General features: G+C 34.2%; 2 protein-coding genes across 4 annotated transcripts; one reads left to right on the forward strand and one right to left on the reverse strand.

Annotated features, from left to right (window-relative positions):
- Positions 1–1333: 1333 nt before the first annotated feature.
- LOC114727706 (glucosamine inositolphosphorylceramide transferase 1) lies at positions 1334–7021 on the forward strand. Its single transcript, XM_028914417.1, has 4 exons — positions 1334–1952; positions 2278–2400; positions 4624–4791; positions 5122–7021. Exons 1-4 carry the CDS (start codon positions 1614–1616, stop codon positions 6805–6807), a joined length of 2316 nt encoding a protein of 771 aa, XP_028770250.1. The 5' UTR covers positions 1334–1613; the 3' UTR covers positions 6808–7021.
- Positions 7022–8705: 1684 nt separating this feature from the next.
- On the reverse strand, positions 8706–15664 carry LOC114727690 (3-phosphoinositide-dependent protein kinase 1). 3 transcript variants are annotated; one of them, XM_028914389.1, is made up of 11 exons: positions 15110–15658; positions 13598–13778; positions 13364–13416; positions 11762–11863; positions 11561–11672; positions 11401–11479; positions 11036–11201; positions 10395–10529; positions 10097–10257; positions 9242–9464; positions 8706–9138 (listed from the first exon to the last, which is right to left on the reverse strand). In XM_028914389.1, exons 1-11 carry the CDS (start codon positions 15278–15280, stop codon positions 9055–9057), a joined length of 1467 nt encoding a protein of 488 aa, XP_028770222.1. In that variant the 5' UTR covers positions 15281–15658; the 3' UTR covers positions 8706–9054. The 3 variants fall into 3 exon arrangements, with proteins under 3 accessions (XP_028770222.1, XP_028770223.1, XP_028770224.1); XM_028914390.1 differs by lacking the exon at positions 8706–9138 and having other exon boundaries at positions 9294–9464; positions 10170–10257; positions 15110–15662; XM_028914391.1 differs by lacking the exons at positions 8706–9138; positions 9242–9464; positions 10097–10257; positions 10395–10529 and adding an exon at positions 10536–10883 and having other exon boundaries at positions 15110–15664.
- Between the last annotated feature and the right edge of the window lie 2853 nt (positions 15665–18517).

Here is an 18517-nt window from a genome sequence, read left to right on the forward strand (position 1 = left end):
AATGTGTTGAGACTTTTTTGCTTGTAAAATTTGAGTAAATTGTTCAATCATTTCGTCTGAATCTTCTTTAGCTACAGATTTCACTAGATTGTTAATTTCTTCAAGTGTGTTCTAAATTTCCGTAGCATTGCACTATTTGATTCCACCCCTCCCTTAAAATCCTTCTTTTTCAAACCGCCATGTAGAATACGTATAGCTTTGTAGTTCAATTTATATAAGTTTCTTCTCATAATCATTCACCGATTCTCTATCATTGACTAAATAGTCATCATTTATAAACATGTAAAAATTCATTTTACAGCGAGGTAGGAAGAGCTTGGATACCTCTGAAATTAATTAAAAAATAATTTTTATTACCGTAAACTAAAAAAAAAAAGAATTTTGTCTCAACTTATTTAAAAATATTTTTTTAAGTGATTATAGGGTGTTGTCAAACTCAAACTCCCCCTAACAATTACCCTATTGGTTTGATGAGAAACGTGAAAGGAAAGAAAAAAAAAAGAATTCATGTTATGTTTTGATGATAGAATGAGACCTGTTATTTTTTTTTTTTGCCAAAAGAGACCTGTTATTCTGGCTTTCCAGCATCTGAACTCAGTGTTACCTAGGCATGGCGGAGCATTGAGTTAATATTCTTCGTATGCTTATATTATGAATTTTCAAAAATTTTATGTTTTTTACGATTTTATTTACTTTAGTTGCATTAAATCGATATACATTTGTATGCATTGATAATTCGTAACAACGATACTAATTAATTTTAAAGTTTCACATAAATTAATTGTTTAAAATCTAATTAGTTTAATATAGGATCTATCAGCGGTTGTATTTTTTCAAGGCTTTCTAAAAAAATATTACTTCCGTTCCTAATTATAAGAGCTAGTTGACTAGTTTGAGGAAATTAAGGAAAGAAGTTAAGTTAGTTATTTGTTATAAATAGGTGTTGTCTTTCCTAAAATATCCTTGCTAATCAAGTGCATTGGCTAGAACTACTATTGTTAAAAGGACTATATTGAAAAAAATATATAAATATTAGAAATAAAGTGGATTGAGATCTTATATTTAGAATCAAAATAAAAGTCAAACGAGATTCTATATTAAGGACGGAGGTAGTATCATGGATGTGTGAGTTATGATAAAAATATAGTTTAATTTTCTTATTGAATCGCTCAAAATCTAGACAAATAAATTACTAATTATATTAGCAATTAGGAATATTAATTATAAAATAATAAAAATAATAACAGCTATTGCAAATGCTAATAAGAAAATGCTGCATCTGAATTCTAAAAGTTACATCAGACAAGAGAAACAAAGACGGTGGGAAATTGCAAGCATGAGGTAACTTTTCGTAAGAATTTGCGTTAGATAACCTGAAAACCGAAAGTACGGGACCGGGGAGAGAGAATTGCCCAGAAAAGCAAATTTAAAATTTAAAAAATTTAAACTTTTCGGAAGGATGGGATATCGTGGCAGTGGCTCCTAAATCCTTTCGGTGACAATCTTTTGTGATTACTGATTTCGGTTACGGTGGAGAAATTCCTTTTTTAGGTGAGCGCATTTTCTGCCGTGTATTTGGAAATCCACTGCCGTGTGTTTCACTATTTGGCGATATGGGTATGGACCTGGTTGGAGGCTGTGGCTACGGCGGCGGCGGCGGTACGAGTGGCGGGAGTTGTAGTTGCTGTGACATGACCGTCAAATGCTCTTGTAGATGGAGGCTGGAACCCCATCACCACTTCTACAGCCGCTTATTTTCTTCTGGCTTCGTTTTCTTTTTTGTGTGTCTGGTATTGTTCGGATCGATTGCCACCCTTTATGTTTGGCTTTTGTTCACGCCGTCTTTTCGGATGGACTTGTCATCGTTCGGCTGTCAGGAGGACAATGAGGGTTCTTGGTCAATTGGGATTTTCTACGGTGATTCTCCCTTCTCTCTGAAACCCATCGAAGCTGTAAGTCTTTTCGTTCGTGTTCTGCTCCCTGTTCTCTTTTTCCACATCAATTTTTGAGTATACTCGCTTTCCTACGGGCATGCCTCTGTCTACTTCCCATAAATGTAATTTTTTTATTTAGGAAAAAAAAATTGGCAAGCCCTGTTCTTTTTTTGTTGTCCGTATTCTGGTTATTTTTATTAACGTGAGTGACGAACTGTTGTTTTTCTTTTTCTCTGGGTGTTAAAATGACATCATTGATCTTGCGCGATTATAGTCCGACGAATATTTTAATTGCAATTTGTTGAATTCAACCCATGGATTTGACTGTTTCAATTGTATGCAGGTAAACGTGTGGAAAAATGAAACTGCTGCTTGGCCGGTAGCCAACCCCGTGGTAACTTGCGCTTCACTTTCTGATGCTGGTTTTCAGAGCAATTTTGTAGCTGATCCTTTTCTTTATATTCAGGTATATAAGTCCTTTTTTTTTTTTTTTGGTCACTATGAGTTGCTTCATGCATCTTCTGTTTCAAAACATTTTAGAGTCAATTCTGTTTCTTTCTGTTTTCTTTTTTTTGTGAAAATTCCTTTCTGGTTTTGTTCTTTATGTATGTAAGACTTGCAACATTTTATCTTATGTTTCTGCTGGCCATCAATGTTTGTGGGCAATTATGAAACGTCATAGATAATTTCACTAACATCTCTCCCAATTTTTTTTTTCCCCTTTTTTGTGGATACATCAAAAAAAAAAAAAATGAACTAACTAAAGGCCTAGTTAATGGAAGAAAATTGCAACGGTGTTGATTTTGGCTTGGAGCTGGAGAATATGGCTTCCCAGAGTGGAAGTCTAAATAGCCTGCAATTATCATACGACTGATATATCTTTTGGTTTATTCAGGCAACCTCCTTGATATAATTACTTAAGAATGTGATGCTGAAAAGTTGAAGGACTAGTTGAGAGGGGACTGATTGATAGACTTGAGGTGCAATGTGAGATGAGAATTTATAAATTGAACTGGTTGAATTCAAGACATCATGGAAACTAAAAGGCGCTATCAATATAACCCTTGGATCATCATCACGCATTGTTGATAACAAAATATGATTCATATGATCTATTGGGTTATTTAATGCAACATCTATGATTTGAATGCCAATCTTTAATTATTCTCTCTTGTAGGCTTGTGAACTATTTAAGATGGTTGTCCATGCACTGCAACTTATAGACAAGCAAGTTCCCCTCCCAGAAAACATTAAATTCTGTTAGTGGAAAACGAGAGTGTTTCTGGTTTTCCTAGCTGTTGTAGGGCAATACAGTGCAATTAAGGATAAATACCTTATGGGATTATGGTGGCGATGAAATTCACTTGGAGAATACAATTCAAATCCCCCCTTAGTTTCTAATTTACAGGTTAATTTCTTTAGGATAACATCTTACTCTTATCCGCCATCTTTATTTTTTGTAGCTTACTCTTTCATTGCTGATACTTTCCTATCCCTAAAATGAAAGGATGGTTGTATGTCAGGATGTGTGAAGATAGGCTAGTTTTTGTTGGTTTCATAACCATTATTTCCAAGAGCTCTGTGGATATGAACTTCTTCTGAAAAATTGATTGTTTTTCACATGCACTTCTGGTGAGGGGAAGGGATGATGTGCTCTCTAATGGAGAAGTGTTGAGAATTTGTAAGAGTTTGACGTTGCTAGAGTGGCAAACTGGTGAAATATTTAGTTGGCTGACTCGAAGGTTTTTAGTTTTTCCATATTCCCTTGAAAATCATGTGAACTCAAAATCCTATCTAGAAGCCTCAATGATTTGTATGCATGAGTTCCAAGCTTCAGCACTCTCTGGGGAACTCTCAGTGGCATGGATTTGGGATTTACTGCATCTGATTTCTATAAGCACCCAGCTGAGCAGAGTCTACTTAGTAGGCACATCAAATGACTCCAAAGTGTCCACAAAATCTAACTTCCATGGTAAGAAATGCACACAAAATAAAAACAGGTTTTACAGCATATGAAAATTTGGGTTTCATGTAAACGAGAGAAAAGTATACATAGATCAAAATCTCGTAAACCTGACTTTGCTTTGATGGTAGCACTCATTTTAAATATTGATAACATATTAAAATGTATACTAAAATGAATAAGTTATATTGACTATATATACTAATATTTTATTTGAACTAACCTCTTCCCCTTCTGCTTTGTCCACGTAAACATGATTTTTGTTGCTGCATAAGATATTTCCATTCGCTGTGCGTCTCTTTTCTTAGGCATTGGATCACGTTAACTATTTGGAGATTAGATTAATAATAAGAGACTGTAAGTGAAAGTCTCTTTCTTGCATCCATCAATTGCTGGAAAAAAATATCGCATGCATCGAATTGGATGCACCACCAAGCAAACTATGCTGAGCTGAATGCTGAGCAGAGAATCCAGATGTGGGAGTTACTAACTGATACGTACACATTAATAGACAAGGATGTGCAAATTGTTCTTGTTTTCAAATTGTTTGATTCCATTTTTACTAGTCTGTCGCTTCATTCCATCCATCAGCATTTTTTTGCTCCTTATGGTTAGATGATGTTAACCTGTTTTACGCTTTCTTTTTTTCTTTCATTTCTTTTTTGTTGGTCATTTGTATGGATAAATAACATTATTCTGCTTATTCATATTGGCACCATGACTCAGGGAGGAACATTTTACCTATTCTATGAGACAAAGAATTCAATCACTTCGCAAGGAGATGTTGGAGTCGCCAAGAGTACTGACAATGGAGTTACATGGCAACAATTAGGCATTGCCTTGAATGAGGACTGGCATCTTTCTTATCCATATGTCTTTGAATATCTTGGCCAGGTATAAGCTGAATTTCTTACTCATAAAGACATTGAGAATGGTTCTTTGGCATAATTTGTTAGCTAGGTAATTGGGACAATAAATTTTAACTGCCGCTTTATTTCATAGACTTGCTAACTTTGTATCTGAAAGGCGTTGAACGCAACTATTCTTTAGATCTGGTCTATGCAGTATTCGGGTCTTGTATGCTTTCAGTTAATGCCTGTGAAAAAGTTTGTCCTGACAAAACCATTAATGCATGTGAACTTGTATTTTGCCTGTTCATTGCGTTAAAATTTTATCCAAAGTACAATGTAAGTATTCTTACAATTTCTTTCTTCTGTGTCTAAGATATATATGATGCCTGATAGCAGTAAAAAAGGTGAACTTCGTGTCTACAGAGCACTTAACTTTCCTTTGCAATGGAAATTGGAAAAGGTGATCATGAAGAGGCCCCTTGTTGATTCTTCAATCATTAATTATGATGGCAAGTATTGGCTTTTTGGCTCAGATCATAGTGGTTTTGGGACCAAGAAAAATGGGCAGTTGGAGATTTGGCATAGTAGTTCACCTCTTGGTCCTTGGATACCTCACCGGAAAAGCCCCATATATAACATTGACAAAAGTGTGGGAACTCCCAATGGAGGCAGGCCATTTTTCTACAGAGGGAATCTTTTCCGTATTGGTCAGGACTCTGATGAAGTGTATGCTAAACGAGTCCGCATTTTTAAGATAGAAGCTCTTACCAATGAAGAGTATAAAGAAACTGAAGTACCCTTCAATTTTGTTGAGCCTGAAAAGGGTCCAAATGCCTGGAATGGTGCTCGACACCATCACTTAGATGTGCAGCAGCTGCCATCTGGTGGTTGGATTGCAGTTATGGATGGGGATCGTGTTCACGCTGGGGACTTAGTCCGACGCTTCATCATTGGCTATGCTTCAATAATAGGTGCTTCTGTTCTCGTTGTGCTAATGGGTGTGTTACTTGGACTTGTCAACTGTATTTTCCCTCACAGCTGGTTCGTACATAGCTCTGGGAAGAGGAACATTTCTTTCATGGCTTGGGAAAGATCAAATTTGTTCTTGTCCCGAGTTATAAGGCTTTTGAGCCGCGTAAACCGGGCCCTGACATCTGTCCGAGTTAAAATCAAGCAGAGTACGTGTGCTAGGAGGGTGGTTCTTGCTATGGTATTTGCGGTGGTGGTTGGATTAATTTGTCAAGGGGTTAAAAATATCTACGGGGGCAATGGTTCAGAACCACCATACCCCTGGAAAGGACAGTATTCTCAATTCACATTATTGACTATGACCTATGATGCTCGTCTCTGGAACTTGAAGATGTACGTGAAACATTATTCAAGATGTTCTTCTGTGCGGGAGATTGTTGTGGTTTGGAACAAGGGAGTTCCTCCCAAACCGAGTGATCTGGATTCAGCAGTACCATTGAGGATCAGGGTAGAGGAAAGAAACTCACTGAATAATCGATTCAAGGTGGATCCATTGATTGAAACACGAGCCGTCCTTGAGCTTGACGACGACATTATGATGACATGTGATGATGTCGAGCGAGGTTTTAACTTATGGCGTCAGCACCCAGATCGGATCGTCGGATTCTATCCCCGGTTCATCAATGGGGACCCATTAACATATAGGCCAGAAAGATATGCCCGAAGGCATAAAGGGTATAATATGATTCTTACCGGCGCAGCTTTCATCGATGCTCAAGTAGCTTTCAAGAGGTACTGGGGTGAAGAAGCCAAGCCAGGGAGGGATCTGGTGGACAAGTATTTTAACTGTGAAGATGTGCTCTTAAATTATTTGTATGCCAATGCAAGTTCAGAGTCACCCAGGACAGTTGATTATGTGAGACCAGCTTGGGCCATTGACACATCAAAGTTCTCTGGTGCAGCAATCAGCAAGAACACAAAAGTGCATTATCAGTTGAGAAGTAATTGCCTTGTTAAATTCTCACAGATGTATGGTAGTTTGGGTCCCAAGTGTGAATTTAACGGTCGGAAAGATGGTTGGGATTTATAGTAGAGGATGGTTTTCACAGGTAGGTCGGTCAATCTTTGCTGATCCTTAGTTTTACCCCATTGAATTTTTTGCTGGGGATTTTCACGAGATTTGGTTTGCGATTTGTAAATATGTTCTTCTATGATTGCCTCTTAGATGAGAGATCTCGGGCATTGATTATTATTCTTAATATCTTATCAATCTACAGTTTTAATGATTAATATTTTTATTTTTATATCATCTATTCTGTCTATATATTACTTCCGATTTATAATATAAAAACTAGCTGACTAATTTGAGTAGGTTAAAGAAGTTTTTTAAGTTAGTTATTTATAATAAATAGATGTCTTTCTTAGAATACAAGTTAATAATGTGTAATAGTTAAAATTATCATTTGATAGAATCTTTAACATGTGTAATTATTATAAGGTCTATTTAAAAAAAAAAAAAATAAGTATGAAAAGCAAAGTGGATTGGGATTTTATATTTTGAAAGTAAATTGAAAGTTAACTTTTATATTAAGGATCGAATGATAAATAGAATGGTAAAAAAATGGTGTCTTAATCCTTTATAATCATTTACTTTAAAACCTTCAGTTTCCTGTTTTTTAAGAATTTGACATAATAAATATGAGAAACTTAATCTAAGTATTGTACAATTTTTTAGACTTAATTTACTTAAATCTTTCTTGCCAAATACCCCATTCGAAGAAGATGCAAGCATATTTTTATTAACTAATGTCATCAAAATGCCAATCCCTTTTGGTAGAACGGGTTGGTTGCCAGGATGGATGATAATGAATTGGCAAATTCATGACACTGTCAGTTTCTTGCGTCTGGGCTTGAATTGAATTGCCAGGAATTTTGCTTATTGATTCAATCAATCGAGGAAGAATCGATAGGAAAACATCATCCATACCATCAATTAAAAGGATTTGGAAAATTTCAGATTTTAAAAATATAAAAAAGTTAATATAATTTTTTGTTCTAGAAATCTAGGCCTCTTTCGGTTTCAATTCCTCAAATTTCAAATTTGTGGTTTTAGCTCCTAAAATTTTAAATGGTCTCACTTTATCAGTAAAATTTACAAGTTAAAAATTTAAGTATTAACTGTCCATATCAAGTTTTAAATGGTCCAAACTTAATTAGAATGAACACGCTGTGATAAACAAAGGACCGTAAATGATGGAGCTGCCACCAAATAAAAGCATATCTGAAACCCCAATCATTTTTAATATGACTAAAGTATACTTTTGATCCTTTAACTTTACATAAGATTTCATTTTGGTTCATTAATTTTAAAAAATAAACTTTTAGTTCTTTAACTCTAAAACCGTTAAAAAAACAATGATATTGAGCATTTGAATATTGATCAAACACCATTAAATGATGTAATATTAAGTCTAATTTTTAAAATAACCATGATTGTTACAAAAAATCATCATTTAAGACTAACAATTTTAAAGCTAAAGAACCAAAAGTATACTTTTTGAAGTTAAGAGACCAAACTAAAACCTTACATAAAATTAAAAGACCAAATGTATATTTTAACCTTTTCAATGTTTATGCATGACAAAATACTTCAGATGCATTCATTCTTGTGCACAACACTTATTTCAAGTTTGTTCTAAAACTAATTCATTATGGATTATGGACTACCCTAAAATTGCTTCAGTACATTTTTTTCCTCCGTTGTTGGTCTCTACTTCTAATTGTTTAAAGTTTCTGTTTTTCAAATCTTTATTTATTTATTTATTTTTGGGTTGAAAACATATTGCTCTTCTTCTTCTTCAATAAGATGGCAAACATCGTGGGATCCACTCAATTCATGCCCCCTCAATTGAGGTTTTTTTTTTTTTTTGGGTGAACTAACCTCAATTGAGTTTAAATTGAGAGTAAATTGTGATCTAATGATATTGGGAGAGAAATTAGGAGTTCATTTTTTTAAAAAATGTCTGTAATGGCAGTGAGGCTCAATTGAAAGAACTCAATTGAGGGATCCAAATCCCATTCTGATCAGGGCTTGGCAACAAGCTTAGAAATTAATACACTATTAACCCCTAAAAAGTTTAATTTCAACCCTAAATCTAGATTTTCATGAATGGCTGAACTAACATGCAAATACAAATACAAAGCAGTGATTTCAGGTTTCCCACTGAGCCAACTTTGGGAATAAGGTTAAATCCACAACTGAATTTCATATTGATGAATAACTCTGATCACAGGATAGTCCAGAGGTAAAAGGCTGTTGTCAAATGCAAAAGGAATATCACCGGTTTTGTAGCCCTTCAATTGCTTTCTTCCACTGATAAGCTCTTTGCTTGGCATCCTCAAATGACAATACCTTTTTTGCCTGCATCATCACAATATCTATATTAATCATGGAAGCTGGACTGTTGACTATCATCCATATAGCTAGCAAATATCATATAACGATAGGTGAAGAGAAGGCTTACAGCGCAAATCTTGAAACAAGAAGCACTTGTTACTTGAACGCTTAACTCATTTGGATTATTAGACCATATTATATTTCCCTTCACAATAAGCTTTGACGGATCCACATAGATCAGCTTTGGTTTGTTAGTAAGGATAAGCTGCACCTTCTTGCTTGTTAGTTTCTGCATCTTTTTTACCATAGAGATCATAATGACAGATTCGCCGGGATCCAAAAATTGTTTCCTGCAAATTAAGAAACACAATTAATGACTATTAGGAAGCAAACATGGTCTTTTACATACAATTATACATAGCTAACACTAAAGTAAGCAATCAAATACTTTTACTAAATGTCCAAGGCATTTTAACTCTTCTTTGGAGTCTAAAACTAGAGGCTTCGGTCATTCACAATGTGAACATCAGCAGTCAAGTGAGAATGCATAAATATTTTATTGTAATTTGAGCCATCAAAGTACCAGCAATAGGACACCTACCACGTGCTGGAATGTATTTTTGTTGGTAATATGAAATTTCAATTTAATTATGAAAAATGACCATTTATCGGGAAGGCTCTAGACGGTATCAAAGGCTTCTGAGTAGTTTTATAATAATTTCTCCCCCCATATTCCTTTATGGCACTGGACAAGTACAACATAAAGACTATATACCATTCTTCAGGAAGCAAATCAAAAGCAGAGGATTTTGACCCAACCAGATGAGTCCAGACACATCCTTAAAAGTTATGTAGAAGTCTTTTGTTTAACAAGTATATTTATGAGCTATACAATAATTCGTATTTTCCATAAGATGATAACATTTCAACTGAATATAACGGCTCCTCGTCACTGAGACACAAAAAAGAATCTAATGAGTACCACTTTGAATCAAAAGAATCCATTGAGGCTAGCCTTGTTACGTGACCAGACCCCTCAGAAGATGATGTAGTACCAATATTTCCATCAGGTTGCCTAACAGGACCATCACCAACATGAGAAAGGTTCCATGATGAATCATAAACATCATCACCTTCAGGTGACTGCAACAAAAAATGAAATGTAGATAGTATGGTTAGGAATTCCTTCATGTTCATCAAGAAGGAAAGGACAGATTAAACAAGGTTCCTTTCCTCCATTTTCCCATACTAATCATTTGAAAATTCAATTAAAGTCATACCCCCGGTTCCATTGCAAGTTTTGGGGGGATTTGATCCCTAATGTTACTCCAGTTTACTCCCTTGAAAAATGGATGCCTTTTCAAAACAGTATAACCAGTAGGTCCTGCACCTGGTCTCTTGCTGGGATCCAAATCCTGAGGCATAATAACATGGCTGTTTTCAATTGAAAATTACAACCACTGCAGCTCCTATCAGCACACACAAACTTGTCGATACAAAAACCATGCAAGAAACAGAATTTTAGGCAGTGGGTGCTACTCACATCCTCAAACCTTGTGATATTTTTGGGATAGGATGCTTGAGTAATAAGTTCTCGTGGTTTTTTAGCCAGATATTTCTCCCCTTCTCACTTTATTTCTCTCCACATCTCACTTTTTTTCCTTCCCTCTCCCTTCCCCTTTTCCTCTATTACTTATATATTGTTCAGCATCACCTTCCGCTAAAAGAACTCGGTTTTCCAGAGAAAGAAAGCCAAAAGTGAATTTCAACTGAGTCAAAAAAATTTAAACAAGTTTACAAACCCAAAGAGTTTGAGCTAGAAATCCTCCTACCAGAAAAATTCCTTGCGCTTTCAACTGATCAATTTGATAGAGGACAAGCAAAGCAGCAATTTCTGTATTCATAATAAGAAAATACTAACCAGTAACCGGTCAATAAGGTCCCTTGCCTCATCTGAAAAATAGTCAGGAAATTGAATATCTCTAGCTATGATTCTTTGGAAAATTAGCCATTCACTCGCATCTTTAAAAGGAGAAGTTCCCGAGAGCATTTGGTATAATGTGCATCCAAGGGCCCAGAGGTCATTTCTGTGTGAAGATTATAAGTGAAAGAAAAATAAAATAATAATTACTGTGAAAAGACTTGGCATGGAACAAACAAATCTTAGAAATGAAAACAAAACACTATATGAATAAATAATCTGGGTGCAAAGACATTAGGATAAGAAACAATGCTACCACTGCAATATACAATTCGCTTATAATTTTTGAATACTTAGGTTCCTACCCAAATGTTGCTGCAGAAGAATTAAGAACCTCTGGAGGGACATAAGCAGCTGTCCCCACAAATGTGCAGGCTCTATCATCTAAGAATAAAAATGAAATGATAATATATAAGAATAACCATAAAAGGAACAAAGCATCTTCAAATATGCTCCTGATCTTACCTGATGCTGCTTTTGGAAGGAAGTCCATGATTTGGCTACCCTGCATAGGCTTCACACTCCCAAAATCAGCTATTTTAATATGTCCTTCAGCTGTAAGCAGCAAGTTCTCCGGCTGCAATTTAAGAAATTTAATCCTTGGGATATATTTAGGCATATAGCTACTTAAGGCCCTAGACTAGTTTAACTGTCACACAGAGCTACCTTAATATCACGGTGTATCAAGCCCAAATTATGTATGTATTCAAGAGCATCCACAACTTCAGCTGCATAGAATCGTGCTTCATCCTCAGACAACCGACCTTTCTGCAAGCTCCAAATTCCACAAAATAGTATTAGTTAAAGTAGTTATGCAAGGAAAGGCCCAACTGGTACCAAATATTTTCATGGGAGAAATCATAAACTTTCTCCAGTAGATGCTTAGGCCGAACACCAACTTTGGTTCTGCTCATATTTATTACGAAATTCGCACTAATAATGTAAGCTAGTAATGCGAATAGTATAGAGAAAAATAGGCAGTTCTTTATTGTTATGATCGCATAATCATAATTATTATTTATCATATATATATCACTGCATATATATCCCTATTTTCTAGGAATAGAATTATATGGGATCTTTTAGTATCTTTAGAATTTATTGGTATATTACACATACTCAATTGTGTAATGTGATTACATAATTATAATGTTATGTATACAAGGTAAACAAATTGATGCCACTTGATGCCAATGGCTGACAATTAGCCTTAATACTTGTAATTGTTTCCCTTTGTTACTGGGATGCATTTTTTGTGTATCCTTGGGCATATCAAAGGGGTACTTGAGAAAAGGTATATAGGAATCACAAACACACCCAAGTAGGGTGAAAAAATATATTAGGAGAATACAATACACGCACTGCATCTTACTTGGGGAAAGTCTTGTCTCCCAAAAAGCAAGAAACAAGACGTTGTGGCAGGATATGGTGCTGAGGCTAAATACCATGCCATAGCATTAACAACATATGAATTTGTGATTGAAAAATTACTCATTTCAATTTGGACACTCAACATAATGACATTCGGATGCGGCAATCATGCTATACCTATAGATTGTCTCAAATCCTGTCTTTCACAACGACCAAACATTGATATTAGTTATCTTTTATGAGAGATAATATCCTACATGTGATCATCACCGCTAGCCATGTCTACTCCCACGATCAAGTAGTTGATATTCTCACGAAAGCATTAAGACCCTAAATTTTCAACATTTGCAACAAAAATGGCACATATGGCCTGCATGATCCAACTAGCGGGGAGTCCTGATTGTAATTGTTTATGTTTGTAAATATGATTGCCTATTCGTAGGGAGATTAGGTTTACTTCATTTTATAATTAAGAGGAGTATTATTCTCTGATTATTTTATATTTCTGAGTCTTTATAGCATTGCTTATCCTATAAATAATAAGTTTAGTGTGAATCAGAACCGACTAACTATATTTTACACCCTCGTCATTACCACAGTTTAAATTATCCTCAAACTAACAAATCATATAAGAAATATTCTAAATTTTGAAAATGCCATCTTCAAGCAGTTTTTAGTTTCCTTTTGTATTAAAAGTTAATTTAAAAATAACAAAATCAATGCATGCATCATAGTTTTGATGTTTCCATAAAAAGATCTAGCTTAGACAGGACTAAAACTACATCTGGCCGACCAAAACACCTTCAGCACAGGCTTCAAAATAATTTCTCAAATGATTTACTCATAATTCATAACCCAACACATTGAGTGCATGCCTTGAGTCTTATGTTAGCTTACCCTGGTTATTTGATCAAAAAGTTCTCCGCCTTCACAGGATTCAAGTGCCATGTCTTCACCATTGAAAAAGTACACAAAAAAGGAAGAAAAAGATAACAACATCAAATAGGAGACCAAACTAAGCAACGAGAGGACAAAAATCAAAAAGAAAATTGAAAGAAAAAAGAGGACACAAGAAGAATCAGGTAGAAAAAGTGTACAGTATAAAGTGAAACTCCATAACAATATACGTACACAGAGAAAAAGTGTCTTGAAATGTGAAAAACAGCCGCACAATGCCAGGATGATCCAATTTATCAAGCACTAACCGTTCCAACTTCACATAAGCTGTTTTGTTCTCCTTGGTGATAAATTTTTTGTCCATGATCTTCAATGCATAAACAGATCCCGTGTCCTTCTTCTTTGCCCTCACAACCTTTGAACACAATGACAACGATATTTGGAGATAATTAGACAAGAAAAACTAAATAAACTAAAATTTCTGAAATAATCTAGAAAGTCAAATGGCAAAAATGGTAAGAGGATTTTGCTTCAAGCATATAGGTTTGTTGACAAATGGGATAGGTGCCCAGCAAAGAAATTCAAACAAAATGGATAAAAGATAACTATCTGCCAGAGGAGATAAGTCAAGAGAGGCAGAGGCAGAGATTAAAAACACTAGAATTTTTTTAAGATGACGCAGACTCAAATTGGATAACAATTACATAGGTTCACATTAAACTGATTCACATTCAGCAAGAAATTCCAAGTGAGCTGGAAAAAAGAGCTTTTTCTGGCAAAAGAACTACCAACCTAGCCATAATTTCCAAGATAATGATTTATCAGATTAATAGACGTCTAGAGTTTACCAGGTACAGTCAAGCCAGGCATCTCATTTTCTACTTCCTATCATTCGCTTCTCTTTTAACCTAAACTGAAATGGCAATTGGTACACACACACACACACACACACACAGAGGAACTGATTTCTTTATTCAAGAGCTCAACAAATGGTACACGTGGGTTACTTATATCATTCCCACATCTAGTTAGAATCTAATGTACTCAGTTTGAGTCTAACTAACTATTCACTTAAGTCTGTTACACTAGTTACTCTTGTGCCACGTAACAGCAAGTCTCAAATGTTTAGCGATTCTTATGGGTAACACTATGTAACTTGCTATGAATTCACCAGGAGAAACCAAATAATGAAATTTTCTATTTACCACTTCAAAAGTTAAGTTGAGGCTCGATTTCTCTTCCGAAGTACAGAAAAAGGAAGGAAACCCCTACAACATATTATCAAGAAACCAATATTCTTCACAGAATTTTAAATTAAAAATGAATGGAGCACAACGTAGTTTTCCTTTTTTAGCTTAAAAAGTGGGAGTGCGAGCCATTTTACATTTTCAGCAACCACTGATTCGGGAGTGGCAGTTGATATACCTTATAAGTATATGCAATCCACTACAAGATATCAGACGATGTTTCACGCGTTATATAGCAACAAGGATGACACTGTTGCATAATGATCTCTACAGCATCATCCCCATTGATGATGGTAACCAAAAGAACGGAACAGATTAATCGACTCATTTTTTTTTACAAAAAAAAAAAAATAGAAAAGTCAAATATCAACCAGAGAATATATGCATGCATCAAGCATTACCCCCCCGCCCAAAAAAAAAAAAAAAAAGGAAAAGACAAAAGCAAAGCAACACCGAAACAACCAGGCAAAAAGAATGCATAAACTACAGCATATGGGACCTTAGAATAAGAACCAACGCCGTAGATCTTTCCCAATTCAAAATCCTGGATGGAGCAATTCTCCTGAGGAGCCCGGAAAGGAATGCTCTGAGATCTCTGGACACTCCCATCACCAGACGGACTACTCTGAATCTTCAACTTGGAATCAAAATCCTTCTCCATCGCCAACATCTCTCCCCGCAAAGCTCTTGCTACATCCAAACAATTCCTCCCCTTAGGATCGCGTTTTCACACTGGCCCAAGAGGAGGACAGAGCTCAGGAAAGTCCCAGAGACTGCTTGGAAGCAAGCAATCCCTCCTCTGTATTCTCAGATAAAAGGAAGAAGTGAAGTGAGTCTTGGTGATTGGATGTGCATAGGAATGTGTGTATAACCAGAAATGATCAGCTTTAACTTTATCCCTTATTCAAAACCCTAGAAAGTGGTCCTATGGATTCAGAGTGAAGGAAAGATCAGATATGTGGATTGAAGAGAAGCAGAATTATTGAGTTTTCTCATGCTTCGCCCGGTGCATGATGAGAGAAAGAGACCCGCAGTTTCAACTCCCAGCATTGCTTCGTAAGGAAAGCACTATAAATTGCTGACATCATGATCATATTATTATTTTCGGTAAAAACAGAATTGGGAGAATGTCATTGAAAGATTTTTTTTTTTTTTTGAAGTATAAATTAAAGTATCTTCAAATTATTTTAAATTTGAGATTAGTCCCTATCACATTAGAAACGTTAAAAGTTAAAACCTTTCAACAAATACGTTTATAAGGAACTTTGTTTCAATTCAGTGTCAAAAAAATTTTGAAATTTCACTGTATCACTAAAAGATCAAAATTTAATTATGTTTTTTTATGATAAATTATCAAAATTCCTTCGTTCTTTTTTTTTTAAATAGGAATATCTCTGCGTCCATTTTTTATAAGTATATATACACATTTCAGTAATTAATAATAACAAAAGATAAATGTATATGTAAAAATTTACAGCTCACAACTTACAGAATCAATTTTTACTAAAATTTTAAAAGTGTGCAAAAGGAAGTTTACAATTCCCACTTCTCAGAATTTTACGTTTTGTTACAACAAAAAAAAAACAAGGGTTGATAAACTAATATTATAAATATACACATGCATTTTAACAGCAAATAATAACAAAATTTAATGGAGGTCAAGCTCGAATGTAGCAATATCAAATACTTGATGGTAGAGCTTTGTCACTTTTATGATCTTACCTAACTTAATCCGGATTAGTCTGAATTCCTGATAAACCCTTCAAGTTAAAGTGAGGTACGTCCGGATATAAAGTGTTTCATGCGGGGAAAAAATTACAAGTGCCCAAATATAGAAATGGAATTTTGGTCATTTACCGTCAAAACAAAATTTCATTTAGTTCCTTAGTAGTGTAGTAAAATTTTAGAATTTTGGAGACTGATGAAATAAAATCACATTAGTAGTCCTTTAATAAAATTTTCCCTGTAAAATTGTGTAATAAAAAAGACAGAAGAACATTTTTTGTTCTAAATTTATAAGCTTTAATTTGGTCTTTTAATTTTATAAAATATCTTTTAATCTTCTAATCATAATACTATCAAATGATATCTATTTACAATAATTGTTATTTTGAAAATTAACTTTAATATCTTATCCTTTGAGAATAGCTTAAAATATTTAAAATTTCAATATTTTTATTTTTTTAACTAACTGCATTTGAAAAGACATTTTATAAAATGAAAAGACCAAAATAAAAAGCATCAAAAGTTATATTGTTGCCACTGAATAAACATACCATTAACAACACAAGCTTCGCCGGTACAAAATGGTACAAATTTGTTATTTTATCTCAAATTTTTAGTTCAAATTTATTTTAAACCTTGGGAAATTTCTTTTAAAGGCAGCTGAATTATGATAATTATAATTCAGGCCTATAAATTTAACAAATTCCATATGAGGTTAAATGCACAAATTAGGGATTGCAAAACCAGAATGCCCCATTTTTAATAGGAAAAAAAAAGAGAGCAACAAGTCGGAGCCCATCTTCACTCTCTTGTCAGCTTGAGGTATGTCACAGTGCCCCAAGAGAAACCATGATTGTCAACAAAGTTGCCATGAGAAGATGCCATTGTTACTTACAAAGCAAACTTCTTTTCTTGGAAGTAATAAGTTGATAAGCAATTATAACTGCTACTTCGAGTCCTTAATATAAGAGTTAAATAATTAGTTTTCAGATATTAAACAAATTAGTTAAGTTAATTATTAGTAATAAATATGTGTTGTCTTTTCTAAAATATTATTGTTAATCATATGTATTAACTAAAATTATCATTTGATAAAATATTTGACATGTATAATTATTATAAGGACTTTTTTAGGAAAAACGAATAAATATTAAAGACAAAATATATTGAAGTCCTATATTTAAGACCAAACTAAAAGACAAACCAGTTTGCATATCTCTGACTGAAGGTAATAAGTTCTAAAGGATTAAACAACTCCAATATTACATATAATTAACTTGGACTCAGATTACTCAATTTTTTTGTTTGGCCAAAACTCAGGAAAACATGACTCGAATTAGCTACTCCAACTCTCTTATGGATTTTAGAATATAACTCCAATTACTTGGAAGTATAACAAATACATTAATGAAGGATACAATCCTCCAGATACCAACTGTAGCATAACACAATCATCTCACTTTTAGGAATTTCTTGCGTAACAATAATAGCATTAAATTTAAAAAAAATCTTTCATTTTTACCTTTATTAAAGAGAGCATTAAAATTTCTATTCAATCCTTTTGTTAGTGTCGGTAACATAAAAAGTACTCCCTACAGTCCTTATGAGCTTTAAATAACCAATTCACAAAGAACAATTACTTAAAATTAGTTAAAATAATAAACAGGTTAGAAATATATTTTTGTCTCCAAATATATTCTTATAATAAATGAAAAAAAAAGAATGTGTGAAAAAACACGATACGAGAAAAATAATTAAGGATAATGTTTAAAAAAATGCATTAAATGTTAAAATAAACTCAAATTGAAGTTTATAAAAATAAACCGTATCTCTTTCTACCTCTTTCTAAATTTAAAGACTCGAGGACAACCGACATAACAGCGTAAGAAAAGCATAGGTAGATGGATGCTATAATGGGGACAGCGATTGAGTATTTATCAACATAACCTCATAGGCAAATGAGCTCTTTTCATGTGTAAGTCGGAGTGAATGCAGGATAGAGACCAGACATTAACCTTCTCAGCTGCCCAAACAAATATTAACGAGAAAAGGATTGGCCCATCGATCCATCAGGTTAAACGAACCAGGCTTGAATTATTCACTGCTAAAGGATAATTTACAAATTTAACGCCATTTTGATAAATTAAATATCTAAACAAATTAAGGTGATGCAGCTTTCCCA

This window comes from Neltuma alba, unplaced genomic scaffold (genome assembly GCF_004799145.2).
Source record: "Neltuma alba isolate B1F8T4 unplaced genomic scaffold, ASM479914v2 tig00012505_pilon, whole genome shotgun sequence".
NCBI classification, from domain to species: Eukaryota; Viridiplantae; Streptophyta; class Magnoliopsida; order Fabales; family Fabaceae; genus Neltuma; species Neltuma alba.

What these genes read in the sequence shown, in the direction of transcription:
- LOC114727706 (XM_028914417.1), top strand. Translation starts at nt 1,614, where the DNA reads ATGGGTATGGACCTGGTTGGAGGCTGTGGCTACGGCGGCGGCGGCGGT. An exon ending in CTCTGAAACCCATCGAAGCT is followed by an intron (nt 1,953 to 2,277) that starts GTAAGTCTTTTC and finishes AATTGTATGCAG; the next exon opens with GTAAACGTGTGGAAAAATGA. An exon ending in TCTTTGAATATCTTGGCCAG is followed by an intron (nt 4,792 to 5,121) that starts GTATAAGCTGAA and finishes TCTGTGTCTAAG; the next exon opens with ATATATATGATGCCTGATAG.
- LOC114727690 (XM_028914389.1), bottom strand. Translation starts at nt 15,280, where the DNA reads ATGTTGGCGATGGAGAAGGATTTTGATTCCAAGTTGAAGATTCAGAGT. An exon ending in GCGTTGGTTCTTATTCTAAG is followed by an intron (nt 13,779 to 15,109) that starts GTCCCATATGCT and finishes TTGTGTTCAAAG; the next exon opens with GTTGTGAGGGCAAAGAAGAA. An exon ending in TGATACACCGTGATATTAAG is followed by an intron (nt 11,673 to 11,761) that starts GTAGCTCTGTGT and finishes CTTAAATTGCAG; the next exon opens with CCGGAGAACTTGCTGCTTAC.